The sequence below is a fragment of the Peromyscus californicus genome, unplaced genomic scaffold (genome assembly GCF_007827085.1).
Source record: "Peromyscus californicus insignis strain IS unplaced genomic scaffold, ASM782708v3 Scaffold_7__1_contigs__length_154581171, whole genome shotgun sequence".
NCBI lineage: Eukaryota > Metazoa > Chordata > Mammalia > Rodentia > Cricetidae > Peromyscus > Peromyscus californicus.
In genome coordinates this window covers 67,608,311-67,629,141 of record NW_026294595.1, presented here as the reverse complement: position 1 = coordinate 67,629,141, position 20,831 = coordinate 67,608,311, and the positions used below count along the sequence as shown (strand labels likewise).

Below are 20,831 nucleotides of genomic sequence, written 5' to 3'. Positions count from 1 at the left end.
CACAGGCAGAGGCCTACTTGGTCTACATAACTGAGTTGCAGACCAGCTAGAGCTACATAGGAAGACTCTTCCACTTTTACCTTTGATCTGTATGCTCTTGGTGCCATATTTCTATGCACTGTTATTACCTCCCATCAAATGTTTAGGTGGCAGGACTAGAATACAGACTTATTAGGAAACAATTTCATATATGGACAATCCAAAACCAGAGGTTAAACTAAAGTCTAAAGGTCTGGGTGGTGGGTCTCAGTGACAGAATGCTTCTCTAGCATCTGCCAAGGCCCTGGTTCTAGTTCCAGAACTGAAAAACCAAATTAAACCAAACAAAAATGAAATCCTAGGCTTTTATCAAGGATCCCTCTATGCTTACAACCCAGTTCTTACCTTGGGACAAAGCGTCCAAGTGAAGGTGCAGACATCCGGGCATTGCGGGGAGCTCGGTGCCTAGATCTGTCACCATTGTCCCTGGAGAAAACAGAGAGACTACACATAAGACAATGACTAAAGCAGAATCACTCACCTTCTACCAAACATAAGCATCTGCAAACTAAACAACACTCAGGAGAGGTGCCCAAAGGTACCCTCAAGCCAGCTCTGAAAGGATTTTCTTGAGTCAATATGCTCTTTGGACCCTGGAGTATCTGAAAGTGAAGCCAAATGTCTAGGGATCTGGAAAGGTTATATAAGAATATCTTTTTCAGGTTGGAGAGATGGCTCAGAGGTTAAGAGCACTGACTACTCTTTCAGAGGTCCTGAGTTCAATTCTCAGCAACCACATGGTAGCTCACAACCATCTATAATGAGATCAGGTGCCCTCTTCTGGCATGCAGACGCATATACAGACAGAACACTGTATGCATAATAAATAAATAAATCTTTTTTAAAAAATGTCTTTTTCTTTTCTTTAATTATCAGACAGGGTTGCTCTATGTCTTGGCTGTCATGGAACTTGCTCTGTAGACCAGGTTGGTCTCAAACTCACAGACAACTGTCTCTGCCTCCAGAGTACCGGGACTAAAGGCATGTGCTACCACATCTGGTCCAAGAATGTCTTTTTCTTCATTAGAGCCCCTTGGCAGAAAGAGAGACTGATAGAGACTGAGGTTGGGGAGCTAGAGATGTAGCTCAGTGGCACAGTCCTTGCCTGTCTGGCTCATTCCTTAGTATCACCAAAAGGGCAAGCAGGCAGAAAGACAGGAATAAGAAAAAAAAATCCTTAGTTCCTTCTTTGAAAAATTGAAAAATCGACAATGATGAAAAATATTACAAAATGGCACTTCTAAACCAAGTCATTTGAGTTTTTTTTTAAAAAGGTATTTTTTATTATAGATTATTGTACCTGCTAAGTTAGTTCAAATGTTGTTAATGTCATCCTACTTAAATCTCTCCAGCTATCCCATGAGGTATTAGTAGTCTGATTTTACGTAAGGAAACTAAGAATCAGACAGGCAAATCCAAGGTCACAGGCAAGAACATGGTTGAGGATTCAAGGAAGAGCCAACTTAAACCTTGGGCTCTTTCCACTGTATTTCACTGCTTTCTACAAGAAAAGAGGGAAGAAATTTCACGTGGCTAAAGATTCCAACACATCAAAGAAACAATAAGCCAAAGGGCACTGGCTGGACGGAGCAGTTAATTAGCTGCTTAAACAACTCCAGGAAATAAATGAACCTCTGAGAGCCTGATTTGGGACATCTGAATTCTCTCTTTGGATTACCTTCAGATCAATCAGATAATCTTCAAACTGGCCCTGGAACCAAAGTTAAAGGAACACTTTGGCTTATAAGTGGCCCACTGGGAGCTGTACCAGCCAGAAACAAAAGCCTTTAAAGGTTTGTGTTAGGTAGAATGTGCTTCTGAGCATTAAGAACAATCAATACCAAGGCAATTGGAAGCTGATCCATTAGAAGTCAGCATTTGGGTTTCCCCCTAAAGAACAGATACACTACGGTTTTCGTAAGATATTGTATTTTGTTGACTTGAAACTCTGGGGATAAAAGAAAAGATCAGGAGGAAGATATAAGATTACATGGGGAGTAAAAAGGAAGGTAGGGGTAAAAAACAATTTATAAGAGGGATGGGGTTCTAGAAAGATGGCTCACTGGATATAAAGTTTGCCATTTAAGAATCAGAACTGGAGTTCTGATTCCCAGAACTCATATGAAAGCTGGGCTGGCAGGGGAGCAGCTTGTAATCCTAGGAGGTAGACAGGGGATCCCCAAGGAAAGCTGGCTACCCCGTTAGGATAGCCAAAATCGGGGAGCTCTGGGTTCATCAAGAGACCTTGCCTTAAGAAATAAAGTGAAGGAACAATCAAGGAAGATAGTCAACATCAACTTCAAGCCAAAGCCATACACATGTCCACCCCCAGCACGCATGCATGCACATACACAAATACATCAGAAGTGGCTAACCAATAAAATGCAATTATTGTAGAGCTCTTCACACATACACAAAGAAACTGAATGTTAAACAAATAAGATAGCTCTCAAACCAAACATATTTCAAATATATGATTTTGGCTGTGATCAGTTAACATATTAATTAATTTAAAAGTACAACTAAAGTCATGATAGATAGCTTTTCATTATTGTGCATTTATCAGTGAATGTAACCAATTTTCATGAAAGGAGTTAGAAAACATTTTAAAGTTTAAAAGTGTCCTATAAAGAGCACAGAGAGGCCCCCAGGCCTCAGGAAGATTGAAAATAAAGTTGGAAAGCAGCATTAGAGTACAGATTCTGTCCCACGGCTCTGGACTGAGCTGTTCTTCCTAGAAACCCCTTGTGGAGCTGTACATGTTTTATAAGTCTGTAGATTCACCCACTTCTGCTAACATGGAATACAATCTGATATTAGCAGAGAGGAAGGGCAGGGTACTACACGGTACTGGGGAGGTGCCAATACTCTAAGAGAACATCAAACCTGGTGAGAGGACCCAGGACGACAAGTGACAACGGTGAATGGGGACAAGTTTGACTCCTACAATATATATCACAAACCTCTTTTTGCTGCTTTAAAACCTAAAAACAGTATTTTTTTTTCATTTTAAATGAGAGGGGGCTAAAATAGTAATTTAATGTGTAAGCGCCAACACACACACACACACACACACACACACACACACACACACACACACACACACACACACACCCCCAATTAAAGAAAAAGGGAAAGGGGCTAAAATACAGAGGGTAATAGCTTTAAAATGTTTAGTGATTACTGAAACATGATATATAAGATCAAGTCACACAAGATAGAGTGACACACATATAGTGCTCCTAGCACTCAGGAGGCTGAAGTAGGAGGGCTGAAAGGTTTGAGGACAGCCTGGGCTACACACTGAGACCCAATCACTAACTAGAAATAGCTGGCTCAGAGACAAGCAAACTCTCAAATGGACGGCACCACAGAAAAACAACATACAAATGAGCAGAGATGTCTATGCTGGTCTTCATCTTAGCATCTTGGCTAAGGGTGGGTACGCAGGAGCTAAATGGCATCTCAATAACATGCAGATAAGCCTCTGAACTCAGAGTGTTAGGACTCTAACAACAGAAAAATGACAGGACAAGAACCAGAACAATTAGGGAAATATGAAACGTGAGGAACACACAAATGAGATGTTGTCTGAGGGAGAAACAAGCAAAATCCTCTAAGAGAAAACAGCATAATAGACAAGCAACTCAAATGTTTACTAACCAGGAAAAATCTTGAAAGGAAGAATGTGTCAAGGTAGCAATGATCAGAATGTCCAAAAGCCAAATTGGGTGACAAGAGGAGGGAAAACTTTTGGTATAGCACACAAAGGCACAGCTCTAAATAGACTCGAGGTGGAAAGAATAACTGACTTTATTGCTTATAAAGAAGGGGATTTGGAGATGACTGGAGATGGGAAAACAAATTTCAGTGCATGGGAGATCTGGGGGAAAGAGATAATGATAAGAGTTCCAGGAAAAGACCAAGGGAATTAGAAGCACTTAAAATAATGTCATATTCCAAAGAGTAGGAGCCTGCCTTTCACTTACTGCTAACACAAGGTCGACAGCAAGCAAGCTGCATGAGCTAGAAGGCAGTGAAGAAAGTCAAAAAGAGACCAAATATGATGCCAGATGAGCAGACCCACAGTAGGTCAACATTAACAGTAGTGGCAAGTGCTAAATACTGGGCTCTCACATGATATAGCTAACAACCTTTTAAGGAAAGGAAGTGAAGAAAAGAGTATGCAAATATGTTAGCGCTGTCTCTCTACCAAGAAGGAGTACTTTTTAAGGGAACACCAGAGAAATCCTCATCAATTTGAACAGCCAGAAGCTGCCTTTAAGCCAGCAGGACAGAAACTGTCTGCATTATTAATGGCTTTCCCAGTTGTTGAACTCTGAGTATCTCTGATTAACTCTCTAAGGGGTATTTGGAGGAGGGGGGGCTAAAATTTTGTTACAAATGATTTTATAAAGAAACACCCTTCAAACAAGCTTCTAAAACAAGTGTTACATGAAAGACAACGCATCTCCAATACAACTGAAAGACACGGTGGCAGTTCTGCTAAATGTCCAGGATTAATAGCCTCAGAGAAAGGCCATAACTTAAAGGAATGAAAAATACACCTACTGACTGTTGTCTGAGCCCTGACCAGACAGTCAAGTTGTCATTGTTCCTCGGTGACAAACAGGTCTGACATGAGCTTTGAGGAATGAATCTCTTGCATCAAAAAGCTCAAAAGGCCATTGTCTTGCTGACAGTCCAGTTGATTTTGGTAACTTGTCTAAAAGCAAATACCATGTTTTCCTTACTTCTGCTTCTACTCCTCTCCAGACAATAAAGGCCTAGTTTGAACTCCTGTTTCTGAATGGCACACTGATCTTGGCCAAGTCCTTTTCTTCCTAGCTGCTATTAGAAACTGAGACGTCTCTATTTCCAGGGATTGCACTTACATAGGGTTTCAAATTTTGTCCCAGCTGACATCCCTTGTAAGGAACCTAACAATGTAGGTCTCCCATTACAGCAGAGCCTTAATTTTTCTCCAAGGAATACTAATATGAGATAATTATCATCTACAAATTCTTGTCCTCCCTTATTATACCTCCTAATTTCATTTGCCTACATTATACCAATTTATATTCATATTGTGCATTTTCTGATAAAACAAACATATAAATCTAAGTGGTAACGTCTTCTTCCTTATACCTCCTAGCTGTTGAAATTTGTTCCTTTTGTATTTTCCCATTTTCAGTCCAGGCACACAGTAGATATATTCTACTTTCCTTCTCTTCATTTCTTCTCCTCCATTATCTAAGAAAAATATTCATATGTACTTCATTTGCTCAGGGAGAGTAGGATTGCTCAAGCTGCCAAGCAATGTTACACATTTCTAAGGAATGGGTCATAATCCTTGGTAAAGAAGTAGTATTTATATAGGTAGCTTTTTTTTTTTCTTGTTTTTCGAGACAGGGTTTCTCTGTGTAGCTTTGCGCCGTTCCTGGATCTCGCTCTGTAGACCAGGCTGGCCTCGAACTCACAAAGATCCGCCTGCCTCTGCCTCCCGAGTGCTGGGATTAAAGGCGTGTGCCACCACCGCCCGGCTTTTTTTTTTTTTTTTTTTTCTTGAAGGTAGCTATTTTATAAATATATTGAGGCTTCACCAAGTACCAGATAGCCTTCTCCTCCCCCTCTTCAGGAGGTCTCCTTACTTCCTAAGAATTTCATTACTTTCTCTTTGCTGAGTATGAAGGAAAACCTTCTAAGGCAGTTAACACTAAGAGAGATCCAAGAATCTTCAGGCTAAAAGAGGTGTCAGTGCTGTCCGATTTCCTTTGCCATCAGACATCAGGACCTGCAGAACCTGGGGAACAGGACTTGCTCCCAAACAGGTTCTTCTGCATCAGTACACTTTGTCAAAGCAGACTCCCTTAGCCAAGGCTTCTTAGAGTTGGCTGTCTGAACACCAAATAATGGCTGCCCCCAATCCACACAAAGTTCAAACTTCCCAGTTAGATGTTCCAAGCTCTCCACAGCACAGGTTCAACCAAGACTAGAACCCAGACAACAGAGCTAAGAGGTAATGATAAGAGATTCTAATTCTAAGCAATGCTGTTCTAAGGGTCAGTTTTTAAGTTACAAAAACTTACTTCAAAATTGTCTACAGTAACAGTAAGACTGAGGAAGCATTTTATTTGGAGAAGTAAATGAGATGGCCATCTTCCCAAGGATATCCACGAATAGGCCTCAGTCTTGGAAAACATTAATGAGGCTTACATAGTGACCTACATTTGTAGTGCCCCTACTTGAGGAACTGAGGCCGGAGGATCATCTGAGCCTGGAAGTTCAGGTCCAGTCTCAACAACATACAAAAATTCAATCTCAAATAATAACAACAAAAAACTGACATCTAGCTAGGGATGGTGGTAAACATCTTTAATCCCAGCATGCCGCAGGCAGAAGCAGATGGATCACTGTGAGTTCAAGGCCCACCTGAGCTACATAATGACTTCCAGGTGATACTATATACTAAGACCCTGGTTTTGTTTTCTTAAAAAAAAAAAAAAAGGCATCTATGAAGAAAACATTAAGGACTTTAACAGCAAATACTTAAAATCCAATGCTCAAAATATCTTCACTTATGCTATACTCATCACTACTGAACTGATTCTTTTTCTGGTTTTGTTTTGTTTTCTGAAACAAGGTTTCTCTATATAACAGTTCTGGCTGTCCTGGATCTCGCTCTGTAGTCCAGGCTGGCCTTGAACTCACAGAGATCCACCTGCCTCTGCCTCCTGAGTGCTGAGATCAAAGGAGTGCGCCGCCGCCGCCGCCGCCGCCGCCGCCGCCGCCGCCACCACCACCACCACCACCACCACCACCACCAGCAGCAGCAGCCTGAACTGGTTCTTTTGCATCAGTTGATTGGTCACATTACATCACATTAACCAGGGCTGTCAGAGTTAGCTTCCTAAAGCACATGATTAGTAATGGCTGCCTTTGATAAGCATAAAATTCAAACTTTCTGCCAGACATTGCAAGCCCTTTTATAGTTCTCAGTTTTCTGATCTTTCTCATATCAGTAACACTGCACACCTTTAATTAGAGATCTATTCAGGCTTCTGAATAAACCCTGCAAATCTGTTTCTGAGCTTTTGCTTGTTATTCCCTTTATCTAGCATATCCTTGCCTAGGCCATTTTCCTCACAGATTCATCTTTCAAAATCCAGGGGCTAGGAAGATGGCTCGGTGGGTAAAGTACTGCTGTGGAAGCCTACAACCTGAGTCTGGACCCCCAAAACCCATGTAAAAACTAGACATAATGGTGACCTGTCTGTAATCTCAGCAATCCCCTCTAGAGAAATAGGCAGAGATAAGAGAACTGTCACAAGTCAAGAGTCATCTAAGCTGGTCATGCAACAGGGAACAAAACAGACCCTGTGTCAAGTCAAGTCGAGGTGAGAACCAATACATCCATGCAGTGAGATGCAATTCTTCCTCACCCCACCACCTACCCCCACATAACTTAAAAACAAGTAAAAAAATAGTCCTGTTCAGTCTTCAAAACCAAGCTCAAACCACAGAGTCTCCCATTTCTCCAAAACCTGTCCTTTCTTATTGCAAAGCTGTCCTAAAACTATAATGAAAGTATTAAAGTCAATCTTTTCACATATTTTTTTACTTTATGTATATGTGTATCAGTGTTTTGCCTACATGTATGTATGTGCATATGGCATGCTATCCCAGAGAGGCCAGAAAGGGCACTGGATCACCTTGAACTGGAGTTTTAAACAGTTGTGAACTACCATGTTGGTTCTGGAAGGGTCCTCTGGAAGATCAGCCAGTGCTCTTAACTGCTGAGCTATCTCTCCAGCCCCTTTTCACAAACTTAGTATATAAAATTCTGACAATTTTATTCTGTAACTGAAATGTTTTAATGTCCCCCTCTTAACAGGATGAAGCTCATCTTCTTGCAAGACACATAAGACTCTAATATTTGCACTTCTCTGACTCTCAGGGCTCATCTTTTTACATGGATTTGAACTTTAGAGTGATTGATCTCGTCACATCTATCAAGGAAATTCAACTGTCAAAACAACTATGCATCTATTTGTTTTGTTTCCCCAATCCTAGTGTAACTGCAGAAAGACCCGATTTCTAAGACTGAGGTCTGGCTAGGGATGGCATCGTGGCAGAGCATTTGCCCAGCAGCCTGCAAAGAGAACAACATCTGTTTGGGTTTTTTTAAGTGGTTTTTTTTTTTGTTTTGTTTTTTGTTTTTTTTTTTTTTGGTTGTTGTGGTGGTGGTGGTTGTTTTTGTTTTTCAAGATGGGGTTTCTCCCTGTAGCCCTGGCTGCCCTGGAGCTTGCTCAGTATACCAGGCTGGCCTCGAACTCACAGAGATTCACCTATCTCCACCTCCTGAGTGCTGGGATTAAAGGCGTGTGCCACCATCTTTATGGTGCTGTTTCTCTTGCACTTCTAAAGTTTGTGAACGGAAGAAACAAAGACAACTAACTCCTTTTCAAAATGATGCAGCTATCTCTCTCTGAAGATTTCAGATGGCAAATGCTGCCTTTTCGTTCTTGGATACAACTTAAGTATTTGTTATTAGAGATAAGTCAAAGACTCCTACAGAAATCTTGGAACTTCCTAGCTCAGAAGAGAAAGCATGAGCAAGTATACTATGATATGTGGCTTCCTTCCGGGAATTTCTAGTTAGGACTTGAAGTAAATGTAGGAGTCTCACTCAGGATAATCACCTGAAGGAGCTTTACTTATCTGGTTTTTAACATATTTCCTTTGCCACAGGCTGAACTAAATCTCAGTCATATCAAAAGAGCAGAGGAAGAATAGTAAATTGTAAACTAGAGATCGACAACTTTTCCTATGCTATGTCCAGTAAGATGTCAGAGTGATAGCCTTTGGGACTCTCCTCAGCTATACCAAACACAAGAAGACCTGTTGAGGACATCCTTGCAAGGAGACCATACAAAGAAAGCTCAGGCAGGTGAGGTAGTACACACGCTTGCAGTCTCAGCTACTAAGCTTGGGTGGGGACATTACATAAGCTCAAGAGTTGGAGAGCAGCCTCAGAAATATATCAAGACCCTATCTTAAAACAAAATAGGGCTGGAGAGTTGGTTCAAAGTTAAAGAGTATTTGTTGCCCTTGCATTAAGACCTGGGTTTAATTCCAAGCACGAACATGGCAGCTCTTAACTTCCTGTAACTCCAGGGCCTCTTCTGACCTCCTAAGACACCAGGCACAAATGTGGCACACACACACACACACACACACACACACACACACACACACACACACACACACACACACACACACGCAGGCTAAACATGTTTATGAATAAAACAAAATAAATAAATCTTTTAAAAGTATTTATTAAAAAAATAATTTGGGGGGCTGGAGAGATGACTCAGAGGTTAAGAGCACCGACTACTCTTCCAGAGGTCCTGAGTTCAATTCCCAGCACCCACATGGTGGCTCACAACCATCTGTAATGAGATCTGGCGCCCTCTTCTGTGTATATAATAAATAAATAAATCTTAAAAAAAAAATTAGCATGGTGGTATAAACACCTATAATCCCAGTACTCAGGAGGCTGCAGCAGGATAATCAAGAGTTACAGGCTAGCCTGAGCTACACAGTGAGATTGTCTGAAAATAATAACAAAGGAGCCATTCAAGATCAGGTGGCTTGCCTAGCAAGCAAGAGGTCCTAGGTTCAATTCCTACTACTACTACCACCCCACCCTAAAAGGAAAAAAGGAAGGAAGGGAGGGACAGCAGGAGAGAAATCAATTTTTAACTAACCTGAAGACTCCATCTTAAACAGAAAGACTAAGATTCTCATTGAGATTTTTCCAAAGCAAAAATCCCAATACAGCCCAGTGTCAAAACCATGAATAAAAGAAGGGTTTATTTTCTTCCATGCCAGCAACAATCGTAAGATGCTGAATATAATTACCAGTGGCTATATGCTTGGAGGAAGTATTTGTGGCTGATCTAATCTGAAGCATCTCTAGTTCTCTCTGTCATTAGCAAGTATTGGCTCAGGGTATCTATCCTTTGCCTCAGATTGCAAAGCAGCCACAGAAAGAGGCAGGAAGGACAGGGACATGAGCTGGGAAAGATTCTAGAATCATAATTAGAGTAACAGATAAAAGAAAGAAAGGAACAAGACTAGCGAGAATTAAGGGTCACTGAGATAGTTCAGCATATAAAAGTGTTTGCCACAAAAGCCTGACGATGACTTTGATTCCCAGATCCCACAGTGGAAGGAGATAAAGAAGAGCACTGCTTCCATCTCCCACCCTCCCCTCTCTTGTGGTTTTTCAAGACAGGGCTTCTCTGTGTAAGCCTGGCTGTCCTGGAACTCACTCTGTAGACCAGCCTGGCCTGGAACTCACAGAGATCCACCTGTCTCTGCCTCCTAAGTGCTGAGATTAAAGGCATGTGCCACCATCACCCTGTTCCTTCTTTCTTTCTTAAAGAACCTTTTTAGTTGTTTTTTGAGACAAGGTCTCTATGTAGTCTTGGCTGTCCTAGAACGTGGTACATATACCAGGATGGCCTTGAACTCAAAGAGATCTGCCTGCCTCTGCATCCCAAGCACTGGGATTAAAGGTGTGTGCCAACAAGTAAGTCCCAGACCCTCTCTTTCTTTCTAATAATAATTTTTTAATTAAAAAATAAAGACTAACTAGAATAGAACTGTCATAAACACACATATTATTTCTTTTGAAGAACTTAGCACTTTTTTTGGGTTTTTTGTAAGAGCCACCTGCCCTCTTATCTAAAGGGAAGGTAAAAATTAAAATAAGAGTTTTGCTATGCTTATATGATATCTACATTCAAGTAAGTGGTCTGGGCTCCAACACAGGCAGACAATAATGTCAATGGGCAGACACACCTTTACCCTGCTTGTGAACCTTTTTATGCAAAGACTGCTGGCTGAGGGCTTCAGAAGAGACCTGCTGACAGCAGGTTTCTGGATGTCCTGTTTGTACATTTTGATAAACACTGGGATCCTGCCATTTCAATCCTTACCACAGACAGAGATGAATGGCAGGAGAAAATGCTTGCCTAGGGAGATGGTCACCAATCCAGACTACAAAAGAATAGAAAATTTAACCTGACCAACTTCCAAGGGCATCCTCCCTCAAGATAAATCTGAAAGGTGTTCTTCCACAATAACTAACTGCATGAAAGGGCCCAAATATGATTGTACATCACTGTAAAAGGACTTTATAGCTGAAGACAATAAATATACTGATTCCTGTTCTCTAATCTTAGACATCTCTCATATGGTAATATCCTCAGTCAGAGAACATCAGATAAGATTGAGTTATTAATCCTATTGTTTGGTCATTATAAAGATTACACAAAAATTTAAAATCTATTATCTACATGTAAAAAACATATGTTAACAATTTACATTTGTACATAAAGTATGGCTACTTCAGCAATTGGTACATATACAGATACAGATACAGATATAGATAAAGATATGAAGTTGCCACTTTGGCATACATACTATAAACACTGATACCTTTTATTCAATTGATGATGAAAGAGAACCAAAGAAAACATGATCTGGTTTTCTGGGAACTTTTTGCACCTGGGCAAAAACTGTTCAAGAACAATAAAATGGATCTATGACTTAGAAAAAGGGAGAGTGGAGAAGCCTATGTAAAGCCTCACAGGCATGACTGTGATGTGCTGAGAAGATATGGAAACACAATAGAAGAGTGCCTCTTAATGGTGGTGTCCTGTTAGGCAGATTCCAGATCACATAAACCTTACCTGCTCCTCTGTATTAAAATAACTATAGTAGCCGGGCAGTGGTGGTGCACGCCTTTAATCCCAGCACTCGGGAGGCAGAGCCAGGCGGATCTCTGTGAGTTCGAGGCCAGCCTGGGCTACCAAGTGAGTTCCAGGAGAGGCGCAAAGCTACATAGAGAAACCCTGTCTTGAAAAACCAAAAAAAATAAAATAACTATAAATTATGACTATATAATCCCCCTACACACACACACACACACACACACACACACACACACACACACACACACCTTTTCTAAGGGCTGGAGAGATAGCCCAGAAGTTAAGAGCACTTGTTGCTCTTCCAGAAGACTAAGGTTCAGTTCTAAGCACCTACATGGCAGTTTACAACTGTCTGTAACTCCAGTTCCAGGAGATCTGACAGCCTTGTCTGGTCTCTTCGGGCACCAGACACACAGTGGTGTACAGACATAAATGCAGGCAAAACACCCATACACATAAGATAAAATTAATTAACCTTTCTAGTTATCAAAGCTAAGGAATAGGATTATGGCACATAAATTAGAACAGGCTACTACATTCCTAATCTCACTTTCTCCTCTTCCGGGCACTAGAGATTAAAAGGAGCAACTACAACCAGCACTCAGCTTACAGGACCAGGAGGAAGAGAGAGGAGCTAGAAAAAGAAACAAACGGCAAGTCAGTATCAACCTCTCTCACTACAAAACCTGGGCTACTCTAATATTAAGGTAACTGATCCTTAGCTGCTACAAGACCAAGATTATGGTTTGCACCAGAACTACCTTCCTCCAAAAGTCAAACATCTGGGGAAAGACTTATGAGTGGGGCATTAGGGAAATCAGCCCAAGGCTAATAAAGACAACTAGGAAAAAAACACTGTTAGCTGATGAAGAAAGGTAAAGACGACAATGTAAAACGAGGTCATGCTGAAGCCCAGGGAGATGATTAGAGCACAGGTGGGCTGGGGGAGCACACACAGAAGGCAGTCTGACAGAGGAAAATCGAGGGGGAAGGAAGGGGAGAGAGAGGAGGTGGCACCAGAAGAAAGGGAAGGTAAAATGAGAACAGAACATTTTAAACTAACCCAGAACTCCATTGTGAAGGACAAGTCACGAGGCAGAGTACAGCTGAAAAGACATGATCCCTACATCACACCACTAGTTAACAGATACTTTAGACTTCTAAGCATGTATGGAAAGAGGCTAGGCAAGCCAGAATCCTGACTCCCAGAGCACAAGTCACCCAGGTTTTTCACAGCACTGCAAACACAGTATATGTGTTTCTCTCTCTCTCCTCTCTCCTCCTCCTCCACATACATACACAGTGGTGTGTGTGTGTGTGTGTGTGTGTGTGTGTGTGTGTGTGTGTGTGTGTGTGTGTGTATGTTTACAGTACTGGGGAATCCAACACAAGACCTCACATGTTAAGCAGGTGAATTATATCCAAAGCCCATTGGCATGTCTGTTTAAACTGCTACCCTAAATGGACCCTGGTGCCAGAAAAACTATTACAACTCCAGGAAAACGTATGTCATTATAGGCATCTGTCTGGCTCCTTTCACTGTTATTATGCAGTCATCTTACCCAGGAGGACAGACAGAGAAAAGGGCAGGCAGGGGGTCAGAGAGGTACTAGGCCCTTCTTCAGTGACTGTTGACATAGGACCACCACACACCTTTCAGGCTACCCTTGCATTTATCGAACATTTAAATCTTTTTCAGACCATTCTATGTTCTTCCTTTTGTTCCCCAGGATTCAAATGTTTGTGTGTTCACCAAAAGCATCAGGAAGGCAAGCCAGAACAATGGTTGTTCCACTTTATCTTAGTTCTTTCTGGCGAAGAGATCAAACATACCCTACAGTTCTATTACAAGATAGCTTCTGGGGATCTAACCATGTAGCTGACAAGAGGGAGATGGTTAGGGAGAGGTAAGAGCTCATAAGATCCCAGATCTACTAAGGCATGTCAAGAAGGGCAGAAGAGACTGTCATATTCCAATAATGGCATCAGAAAAAGGAGAGGAATATGCTTCTTTTCCTTTTGCATGTTAAAGAATGGCAGAATACAAAAAATCAAAACAAAAGCCAAATGTCTAATTTGATACAAGCCAGAAAAACTCAAGTTTCAGGCTGGCAGCACAACAAATGGTTAGAAGGTCAGGAATAGAATGTCTGAGAGGCAAAATTCAGCAGTAGGGTTGGAAAGCATGGACTCTGGAGCTTGGGGCCGATCTTGCTCCTCTGGCCTCATCCCCATCCCATTCCACAACAATAGCAACAACAAAGAAAAGAAAGAAAAAAAGGAGGAAGAGGCAGTGGCCTCAACTGCAGCTGTGGTTGCCATGGGAGAGGGGGTGGCAGCAGCATAAAGCAGCTACTCCTCAACCCATTACAGTAATCTGACAGGTGACAGTCAAAGGGTTATTGGTGGGGCCTGGAATAGGAAAAAAAGTTGAGGCAAGAGAGTTAGACCTCAAGGAATTAGTTTATTCAGGTTACTGAGACAGAAGATTCGCTTTAAAGAAATCAGATATTTAAAATGAGACTTAATCTTCACATCTATTGCAGTTAAGGGAATAAGTCTCCAACTTCCTTCTATCCTGTGAAGACAGCCCAAGAGAAGCATTTCCATCATACATGCCACAAGGAGATACAAACGTGGCCAGGAGAGCAGCAGTCCTCCTTTCCCACTCAGGCCTGGGGCTCAATGGGCTGTCTTTTCCCCAAGGCTCTGATGGTTCAGCAAGGCAACTGCCAGAAACAGGAGCGCTCTGGGCATTTGAGCCCTCCGCTCCTTATCTCTGCTTGCTACTCATAAATAATAACTTAGGAGTTGCAAGCAAGAATGCTTACCACTGCTACAAAAGCAGTGGCCAACTTGGAAGCACTCTCAGACGGGAGGAAGAGGAAAGAAGCAAACTGAGAATATACTTACTCAAAGTCCTCAAATTCCAAGTCGGCTCCCTCTACTGACGGACCCTGGTTGTCTGAGGAAGAGGAGGAGGAGGAAGAACGAAGGCGATTCTGTTGGTAGCGCATGGAGCGCTGGCGAATACTGTCTCTCCGTGAGAGATACTGGATCATCCTCTGGGCGTAGTATGCAGCAGGAGATAATCTGAGAGAGACAGAGATGGACAAACACAAACTAGCACTAATTGGGGGAATACTGTGAAAGACAGCAAAGCCAGCTCTCCCATGGCATCTCCCTGCTGAGACAAACTCCGGATACATGAAAAATACAGGCCATTTAACTCACCAGGAGGTTTGTGCTGCAGAACATGTGTACCAGACTACCCCCAAAGCTTCTGTTCTGAGATAAGGCAAATAGGCAGTGTAATCAGTTCTCTTCTGATCAAGTGTGACCCCTTCCCAAGAGGCTTAGCACTGGGCCCTTCTTCTCTCTTAAGTTTTATGAACCTGGCTTAGCTTTTCAGGGTGTCCTTAAATAGCTCTTCGTTGCTCCTCATCCATACACAAAATTTAAGAAATGAAAGAGACCTTAGTAATCAAGTCTGGTCATTTTACAGATGAGAAAACAGGTCAGAAGATGATAACAATTAGATGATTAATAAAGACCCCCACGGGTATCCTCTTTACCAGGACTTCCTTCTTCAAACACACACAGCTCTACCTTTCACCTAGCTCCTTACAATCATCTTTTAAACTGGTATCTCCCTTCCTCACAGATTAATCATAGGTATTTGTGCACAGAAAAGTATTCAGGACAGGGATTGAGAGTCATCGTGTACTTGGTAGAACAGAAAAACCTAGAAGAAAAAAGAATTTCCCATTCCTAGAATTACAGCAGTGGAGGCTACATCTCCCTTGCTAGATTCTAATTGAATCCAAGGACTTGTCTTAAAGCTCTCTAACAATTTCTAATATATCACACAATTTTCTACACATTCCTTCCTCTTCTTAAAGTTTTCCTCCATCTTTACAATACTGTTCTATAATTTGAGGTTACAAACTGAGAACATGATAGAACAACAGAAAAGTGTCTTATATGATAATGTTAAGTGATTTCTAAGCCATCTATCTGCAAGACTTAAAATCTGAGGAACACACAATGATGCAAGTCCACTAGGAAATTATACCCCACAGAAATATAAAATACAAATGTATACATGAGAAAGGTCGTTTGCAATACTGCTATCATTCGGGCAAACCTGGGAAACAACCCAGAAGCCCAGAAACAGATTAAATAAATTATATCCATACAGAGGAACACTGTGAGGCCATTAAAAAGAATAAATTGGCTGGGTACAGTCACATATGCCTACAATCTCAGGATGAGGAAGCTAGAGGCCGATGGATCAGGAGTTCAAGGTCAATCTCAGCTACACGAGTTTGAGGCTAGCCTGAGCTATGAGACTCTGTCTCAAAAGTTAAAAGTGTGTGTGTGTGTGTGTGTGTGTTTAACAATTATCTCCATCTACTCATAAGGAAACTCTTCTAAAATAAAATTTTAAGGTAGAAAAAGGGTTATAGAAAGAGTGTGTGTGTGTGTGTGTACAGTATATACTTCTGTATTTAAGGGGAAAAAAGCCATAAACCACAAACCTGGGAGTTTTTATTTTTTTTATGAAGTTAGGATATTAAAATGAGAAAAGTGTGTTCTGGGTTTTTTTTTTTTCTGAGAATGTTAAGAAACTGATTTGAGAATAGCTGTAGCTAAATGATAGAAAATATTTATTGCTGGAACTATGGCTGGGATTGTAAATTGGAGGCCAGTTGGGCAATTTATATTAGTAGGAGAGTCACTCCCACAAAACTGCAAACATCTTGCAGCCTGACTTTCAGCACCTTTGATACTCTATTCTCAGGAATTCTACCTTCCTAAGCCAAAAGAGGTCTTGACGTCAACTTCAATGGGACCTAAGGCTGTCATCAAGGCTGTCCCCAGGCCAGTTAGCAAATGGAATTCCTAAGGAATTGGCTGGTAACCACTGGAACTAAAAAACTAAAAAGTTTCTGGTTTAAAATAATATGCTACATTGAGCATGCTGAATCCAAATTACCTTTGTACAGTAGGTGGGCATGGGATACACAGAAGCAGAAGCTAGACCAAAATAATCAGAAAACATCAACTATTCCCCAAAGCCTCAACTCATGGTATTTTCATTACTCATTTGGGTACCTGTTGTCAAGCATTCAATCACTGAACTCTAAAATTTGGACAGAAGTCAGTGCTTTTGTGCTGTTCTTATTACTACCTAATATATCAACATCTTCCAGCAGAAATCAAACATGGATTAAATTCAAAGGAATCAGACCAGAGAAGAAAATATATAACAGGAAAGAATTTTCAAGAGAACTGACCTAGAAGAGACCATAAGTGACCATAAGTGCACCCATTTCTCAGATCACAGACAACCAGAAATAATAGAAAAAGATGTATTGCTATTAATAATGGTGGTAGAAATAATGTTGCTGGTGATAATGAATAAAGACTACCCTTTTGTGAAGGGATATAAGTATAGCATTGCATAACTCAAGTTGTTGAATTTTACTACAGGAATTTCAAAAACTATGAAACTACGTTATCAGTGGTTACAAATAAAGGAGGAGGAGGAGGAAGAGGAGGAGGAGAGACTTCTGACATCATAGATTTGCCCCTCTTATGCATCTAGGGGGAAACTAGGTTTCTGCATGCTTAAGGCAATGTCCCTTAAAAGCCTTGACCTATCCATATAATACAGGATACAACTAAGAGGGAAAAAGAAATGAAGGAACATGTGAAGAGATGGTAACAAATACCCTCCTACTGAAAACACCCACAAAGAATTCCAGCCTCACTTCTTGACCCTTCACCAGTAAAGAAATTAGAGGAGGAATAAAGAGATTGTATGAAAGGATGACACCTGTAATCTCTGCATTCTGAGGCAGAGGTAGGAAGATCACAAGTTTGAGGTCAGCCTTCACTGGCTGTACAGTGAGCCGGGGTCAGTAAAGGCTGTACATTCAGCCCTGCCGAAAAAAATGATCACTGAATTTCCCCAGTCTAAAATTTCTGAAGATAAGATTCCTACTGCTGTCTGAAAAGAAACTTTTTCCCCCTTTTCTTTTTTTGAGAAATACACACAGTTTCTTTATGTAGTCCTGGCTGTCCTGAAACTCTCTATATAGACCAGGCTGACCTCAAACTCACAAAGATCCACCTGCCTCTGCTTCCCAATTGCTGGATTAAAGGAGTGCGCTGCCATGGCCAGCCTGAAAAGAAACTAGCAAGAAGTGGTTTTGAGTGTTTTAAGGTTCTTGAAAATGTGAAACTTTTCTTTCCCTTTTCAAGGATTTAAACGGTTTCCAACATAACCACAGACTAATGTAAATGTCCTTGCTTCAATCACCAATATGAACTGCTTACCTATTTTTAAAGTCCTCATCTCTACTGCCTGGATCCTTGGACTTGCTACTTCTAGGATACAGAAAACAAAGTAAGAGGGCCACGGAAAGTTTTTCCCCCACTAGTATCTCGGGGAGAATGTGCACTACAAAGAGAAAACTGTGGCAACAACAAAATCACTTAATACCCCTGGAGTCAACTTGGTCTAAAGGTGTTTCCAGGTAGACAGGAAAGCCTTAAAACTTACTTAGTTTTATCTGACCTTTACTGCTGGCTTGTAAAGCCCACCACTGTAAATTATCCTTTTCCTTACAATATTTCCTGATATTATTTAAATAATAGTCAAGTTAGCCTTTTTCAGATCTCTAACAGTCATCAAATCCAGCTATGACAACCACATGAGGCTGCTCTCTACTGATAAATGTAATACAACAACTCAATACTCCAGCACCATCATCAGCACTAGGGAATTCAGGATGGTCCCTTAAGCTCATATGAAACAATGTCTTTTTCTATCAACTTTTAAACAATTCGGGACTATGGAAAGAAATATTTGTTTGGGTGGATAAGGGAGCTTGCTGTAAAAGCAAAAGGACCTGAGTTCAACTCTCTAATACCCATGTAAAAGGTGGGCATGGCCCAGGTACCTATGACCCAAGCATTTTGGGGTAGAGACAGGTAGATCCCAGGAATGCCTAGATATAATGCCAAGCTTCTAGTTCACTAAGAGATACTGTCTCAAAATAATAACAATAATAATAATGTGAAGAACAATAGAGAACTCAGAAGTCTTCCTCTGGCCTCTCCATGTACCCACACCACAAACACACGTGCATATAACACACACATACACGAAGTCTTCTATAATCTTTCAAATGTCTTCTAAAACAGTATAAAACAAGCACATCCGTAAAATGACAATTTATTTCATTCAATTATTCTTCATCTCTTCTTTTGGATAGTGTTCAAAAAATGGCTTGACTTTTTTCCCCTTTTGATAGTATAAATTAAAGTATTTTCCCTATAAATAAAATGTTCAAAACTTTGGTTATCTTTGTGGCTGATGGGCAACAGCCTCTTGAGCAGCTGGAAAGAATATCTATGGAATCCACAGGTACTCCCTTTAGTGCCCTACTGACAGATGGTGAGTCCCAAAGGACGAGAGCTCAATTATAATCCTCTGTCACAAGTGATGCTGTTCACTTACCTGCAACAATTCCCAATCACCTGAAACACCTGCCTTAACACTGTAACTGAAGAGTAAAAGAGCACCAGGACCAGAGAGGCACCCCCAAGGGCCGCCCCTCCCCCCTCCTAGTGCCATTTCTCACTTTGGCCTTACCTCGCTGGGTCTGGGTAAATTGGGTGCTCTCTGGATCCTGCTCCATCATAACGGGATAATGAAATGAGGGAAGACTCCAGCAGCCTCCTAGCAGAGATTAAAAAAATGGCAATAATCCCTGTCAATTACCAACTCAGAGGTCAATCAAGGGAAATGGGGGAGAGGTAAATATCATCCCCCTTTGCAGCCAGCTAGCACCTATTATCTGGGGTCTTACCCTTCCAACAATCTAACTATATGGAAACATTAATAAACGAAGAGCTACAGAGCTCCCATACTGGATGTGACCACGGTGTTACGCTGAATACTGCTCTTTGGTGAGACACACGCAAATGCATCAGAAACATGATCTTCTATCTCTTTACAGCACCTCCAGCAGACAAACAGGAGGCTAGAAGCAACGTGAGAGGAAAATGAGGCATACACAGAGATCACACATTTATCCTGGTGATCAGCTCCTGTACACCATCAGTCCACATGCCCTCATCTTCCACTCCTTATGCTATACCATAAGGACTCGCTTAATAACTGGCAAAAACCTTTCCTTCTATCATCCAGCCCCATCATAAATTCAACTGATGATAGTAACACACATTTTATTAGGCAGTTTTTTTGGGTAACAGACCTAAGCATACCCACAAGATGTTAAGAAATACTACATACACAAGAACACTAGGACTAGAGATTTACGTATATAGGCCCATTGACACACAACCATTAAGGATTCCCATGAAGACCTATCTAAATTCCCAAATGCTTTGAATCTCCATGTTGCACTGCACTATACAACCTTCCAGAGGAGAGGTGGAAACAAGTGCCTACTGCATGTAATCATGGTGAGCAATGGCTACTAGCAAACAGGAAGATTAGGATCCTATCACTCAGCTACAGCCAATTATTACCAAGCTACAAGCTGGACTCAGTATTGCTACCTTGTCTAATTGTTGTAAAACCAGAAATCTGGACTTTTGCATGAAATTTTATGGTAAGGTTTTAGTGAACTTCCCCCTTTGAATACAACAAAGGCTATTTAAATAAGACATACCCGATGACAGGTGTGGTTCAGGGGCTTCCTGGTCTACCATACTACTTCCCAACTCATACATGCTTGGCAGCCAGTCACATTCCTAGCAGAGAACACATCTCAAAGGAAGTGGTCTCGGAAAAAAAGTGCACATTGTTCCTCTCCAGCAGCATCTTGCCTGGCTCTCCCAGGAACAGGTCTCAGGCTCCCTGCCAGATTCTTCCTTAAACAGATCTGCAGGATAAGAACAGCAGCTACCCTTCTTTTCCAATTGAGTTAAGACAATTCAGTGTTATTAAAACCAGCTGGCTTTAGGTAT

General features: G+C 41.3%; 1 protein-coding gene across 3 annotated transcripts in view; it reads right to left on the bottom strand.

Moving 5' to 3' along the window:
- Nucleotides 1-20,831, bottom strand: part of Ambra1 (autophagy and beclin 1 regulator 1) — a 208,358-nt gene that overhangs the window by 100,081 nt on the left and 87,446 nt on the right. Inside the window, exons 10-12 of one of the 3 annotated variants that reach the window (XM_052722471.1) lie at nucleotides 19,489-19,575; nucleotides 14,736-14,915; nucleotides 385-465 (exon numbers count right to left, since the gene is read on the bottom strand). In XM_052722471.1, coding sequence (XP_052578431.1) covers nucleotides 385-465; nucleotides 14,736-14,915; nucleotides 19,489-19,575 — 348 coding nt within the window. The remainder of the gene's footprint in view (nucleotides 1-384; nucleotides 466-14,735; nucleotides 14,916-19,488; nucleotides 19,576-20,831) is intronic. The other 2 variants (XM_052722472.1, XM_052722473.1) reach the window with 2 other exon arrangements.